This window comes from Hipposideros armiger, unplaced genomic scaffold (assembly GCF_001890085.2).
Source record: "Hipposideros armiger isolate ML-2016 unplaced genomic scaffold, ASM189008v1 scaffold_1931, whole genome shotgun sequence".
In the NCBI taxonomy this organism is placed as follows: Eukaryota; Metazoa; Chordata; class Mammalia; order Chiroptera; family Hipposideridae; genus Hipposideros; species Hipposideros armiger.
This window is the reverse complement of record NW_017733281.1, coordinates 46,949-51,082: the sequence shown is the minus strand read 5'-3', so window position 1 is coordinate 51,082 and position 4,134 is coordinate 46,949. Positions and strand designations below refer to the sequence as shown.

The 4,134-nt window shown below is 41.2% G+C and overlaps 1 protein-coding gene across 2 annotated transcripts in view; it reads left to right on the top strand.

The window, feature by feature from the left end:
• Positions 1–31: 31 nt before the first annotated feature.
• Positions 32–4,134, top strand: part of LOC109378387 (zinc finger protein 658-like) — a 24,054-nt gene continuing 19,951 nt past the window's right edge. For both annotated transcript variants that reach the window (XM_019634781.1, XM_019634780.1), the window contains exons 1-2: positions 32–842; positions 1,396–1,454. In XM_019634781.1, the coding sequence (XP_019490326.1) occupies positions 812–842; positions 1,396–1,454 (90 nt within the window). In that variant the 5' untranslated portion in view covers positions 32–811. The remainder of the gene's footprint in view (positions 843–1,395; positions 1,455–4,134) is intronic.

Below are 4,134 nucleotides of genomic sequence, written 5' to 3'. Positions count from 1 at the left end.
AGTACATTCAAAATACTGTTTTGGCAAGTGGCACTAGCCATACTTTCGGTGGAGTAGCTAGCTGCATGCAGGTAACGGGTACAGGACGGGATAGTCCATTTCTAGTGAATTCCAAAAGGGTCAGGTTTAGAGTGTCAGACGAAGGTTTCAAATGAAGTGAATTTGTTTCTCAGGCTCAGGTCCCAGCCCCTCTGGAGAATAATAATTCTTTTAAGTCAGGAAGAGGGAGGAGCCCCAGGAATAGCTGCCACTTGGGGAAACAGCTCTTCTAACAGACCCCTCACCAGAGCTTTAGAGTAGATGCAGATGTGCCTAGATAGGAGCAGGTCCTGATTTGCTCCACTAGAAGCAGTTCTTGATCCCTGGATAGCCTGAGTCAGACTTGGGGATATCACCACACGCAGAAGCCATCACAGACTGTGTGACGGTGGATACTCTGGACCAACTGGCAGAAGGTGGTGAGCTGGACTGATGGGATGGGAGACTGTCAGGCTGCACAGGAAAAGGCACCTGACTGGATGGCTGGTGATGACTGATGTCCAGGGAAGGTGTAAGCAGCCAGAGTTGACGAAATCCTAAAGAGCACATGTTTCCTGTGTTCTGCCCTCACTCTTTCCAGATTCTAAGCTGCTCTCACAGCATGTCCATACCTTCATGTGATATCTAGAGTTATGCTGATGCTCCCTTTCCTGAACACTGAGTTAACAGACTGGTAGTAGAAGAAGGGTTTTCTATGTTGGACACTTTTGGAAGCCTGAAAATATTGGGTCTGAAATGAATGATTTTGTAGTGTCACCCAGGGCAGAACCAAATGAGCAGCACAGGGCTGTTTACTAACACAGGTAAGTACTATCTTATCAAAAGATGTCTTTTAGAAACTGCAACCAGTTTAGAACAAAAAGTGAAAAATATGTATTTTGCATAAAGTATCCCATCTTTATTTCAGTTTTCTGGGGAAACTAACTCAAAGTGTAAAGATAGTAAGAAGTTGATTATCAATCCAGCCAGTGTTGTTTTTTTGCCATTAGTTTTAATGAAGGTAGAGGGACCTCTGGTGGACCTGAATTTGTTTAACCAATCCTCTGTTTTACTTACATATTTAAATTTTTTTTTAATTAGTCAGAAGGAGGCATTAATTGTGAATTCCTTGACAAAAAGCAGTTTACCTCATTTGGTGAAAATGCAAGGTGAAGCCCACATAATCATATCAGAGCTGCACATGAGCAGGTGGTACTCCCTCTGTGTGTTTCTTCCTGTTCCTTCTCAAGAACGTCTAAAAAGCTTCCCTGTGGGTAATACCTCTAGTTGGTATTATGAGATTTGTAGGCAGGTGAATATAGAAGTTGTAAGGAAGACCAGGTTTCTCATGACCCATTTCTCTTTCCTCCTCCCCAGTGGAACCTTCACAGTTTTTTACCTTCTTCCAGCAGCTGCAGAAAATGAACATAGCTCGGGTGAGTTCAATTTTTAGTGCCCTATTTATTTTACAGTGTATTTTATAAAGGCTTAAAGTGACTCTTTGTTAACATGGAAAAGTAGAAACAGAAAAAGATCAGATGTATTCAGAGAATTTGTAGAAATAGAGATGAACAGCAGAGCCAAGGTAGCATGTGGATATATGCAAATTTTGTGGTCCTACAAATTTACCAAATTGGAGCTCAAATTTATTTCTGAGATTTTTAATGTCCGTGTCAGTGTCAGAAAATACGTCTTTAGAGACTGATGGTGAGAAGATAAAGCACACCATTTCCTTATAGAATGTAAAGACAATTGAAGAGAAAAAAAATCTGTTAATTTTAAGTAGGTGATTTCGTTAACTTTCCAGTAATAACCCTAAAATAATATAGAAATTTGCCTCTACTTGTTCTGCAATAAAAATAGAAGATTTAATGCCAAATATCAATACTGTTTTTCAGGAACTCAAGCATGGTTGAATTAAGACATTTTTCTGATGAATTAACTGAATAGCCTTAAAATTACCCTGCATAAATATTTTGAGTACCTATAATATTCAGGTTGCTCAGGAGATAGTTTAGAATTCTATCCTCTTTCAGATATTTCAACATTTCTCATTCATACTTCAAACTTCTGCATGATTCCTTGGTTTCTGTCCCCATTTGCCTGTTGTCTTGTTATCAGAGTCTTGATTATAATCAAATGCATTGGGTCTTGTCTAATCCTTTCCTTACTTGACTTTTCTGTATCACTTGCCTCTACTTCTCACTCTTTTTCATCTGGAACATTTCTGTTAGTGTCNACATTATACCAGATGATATTACGCATTAGGTAAAACCCATTCAACTGTATAACACAGAGTGACTGCTAATGTAAACAATAGTTTGGACTTTAGCTAGTAATAATGTATCATTTTTTAATTGTACAAAATATACCACTGGGGTGATGAGAGATGTGGCGTATATGAGGACTCTGAGCTTTCTGCTTCAATTTAAAACTGCTGTAAAAAAGTCTCCTAGAAAGAAAACTTATGCTATTTTGTCCATATATCTCTAATTTGATGTGCACACACATTAAGTTTCAAGGAAGGTTTACCTTGGAAATGCAAAATTAATACAATGATAATTTTCTCTCTTTGGGATTGTGTGTGTTTTCATGTATTACTTGTGTAATCTGAACAGCTAGATTATTGCCTCCCCACTACCACCTTGCTGGTTACAGATGTTACACTTTTATGTTAATGCTGGCACCATTTTGTAGTATCTGTTCGAATTCACATCTGTGAAAGAGATAGTTGTACCTTTACTTCTCTTGGCAGCTTGATTTTTAAAAGGTACACTTATGGAGGGGCAATAAACTCCCTAACCTCTCTCCATCCCTCCATCCCTCCACATGCCAAGTTTTTTTTACTGTGTATTAAAAAGAAATTCGAACACTCCAAATAGTAGAAATAGTAAAATAAGTATCATATACACACATTACATAGATTTAATGATTCTTAATCTGTTGCCGTATTTGCTTTCCCTAATTGTTTTGCTTAATTTTTAAAAAGTAAATTACAAACACATGATTTCTTAATTGTAAACATATCAGGATATATTTTTAAAAAATAACAATTCACTACATCGTCCAATTATTGCACGTTCCAAGGTAATGGTTAATTTTCCATAATATTTCTAATATCTAGTTCATATTCATGTTTCCCATATTGTTGTCTCTTCAGCTGTTGTTTTTCCAACCAGGATTCGGTTAAGAACCACGCTTTGCAATTAGGTCTCAGACTGAAAGTCTAACCCCAAACCTATGAGGATCCAAGCAAACGTTTCAGAGGTCAGTCCAATTGTCACGTTTCCCACTGCCTAACGAAGCGGAAACGCTTACAAAATTACTTCCTGCGGTCTCAAGATTTCATGGAAAATGTAGTTTTCAAAGTGCGGGCCTACCGCGCAGCCCTCTGGGAACGGGTCTTCGGCGGTCGCTCTGCGCGTGTGCACATCAATAACGCCTCCTCCCGTCAGATCTCTCCCTGCAGAGGTAGATGCGATCTCAGCGTCCCTGGGTCTGTGCGGGAGCAGAGGCTGTGGACCTGGAGTGAGAGCACTGGGACCCTGCGGGTTAGGTAGGCTGATGTCTGGGGCACGGGAGGCGCATGTCCCGGGGACCTCCAGGCGGGCCCTCCCTTCCCCCAGCCCCGTTTGCGTGCGGGGTTGGCGCCGGCGGCCCCCGCGGTGCAGTGGGGCTGAGCCCTGGTAACGAGAAGGTGCTGGGTGAGGCCGGATGCGGGGGCTGCAGGCGACCGGAGAGCAATGCACTTTTACTGTCAGCCTACTGATAGTAGTTAGCATAGTTATTCTGAGAATTAGATAAGGGGGCATCTGCAAAACATTTTGCCAAATGCTTGTAATCACCGTGTAAGCTGCTATCAAAAGACACTCTGTTCCCTTCGTTTATTTCATTTAACCCTCACAACTAGCTTGTTTGGAAACATGCCATTTCCAAAAGTGAAAGGCATTTCGTGGGGGCGGGATGATATATCCCAGGGCACAAGGTGGTAGGTGAGGTAGGTGAAAGAGGTAGGGCGCAAATATAGATTTTACTCCCTATCTCTTGCTCTTCCTAACGTCCTCCCTGCCCCAAACCCAGAGTTGCAACCTTTGGAGCACTTAGCAGAGTAGCCTG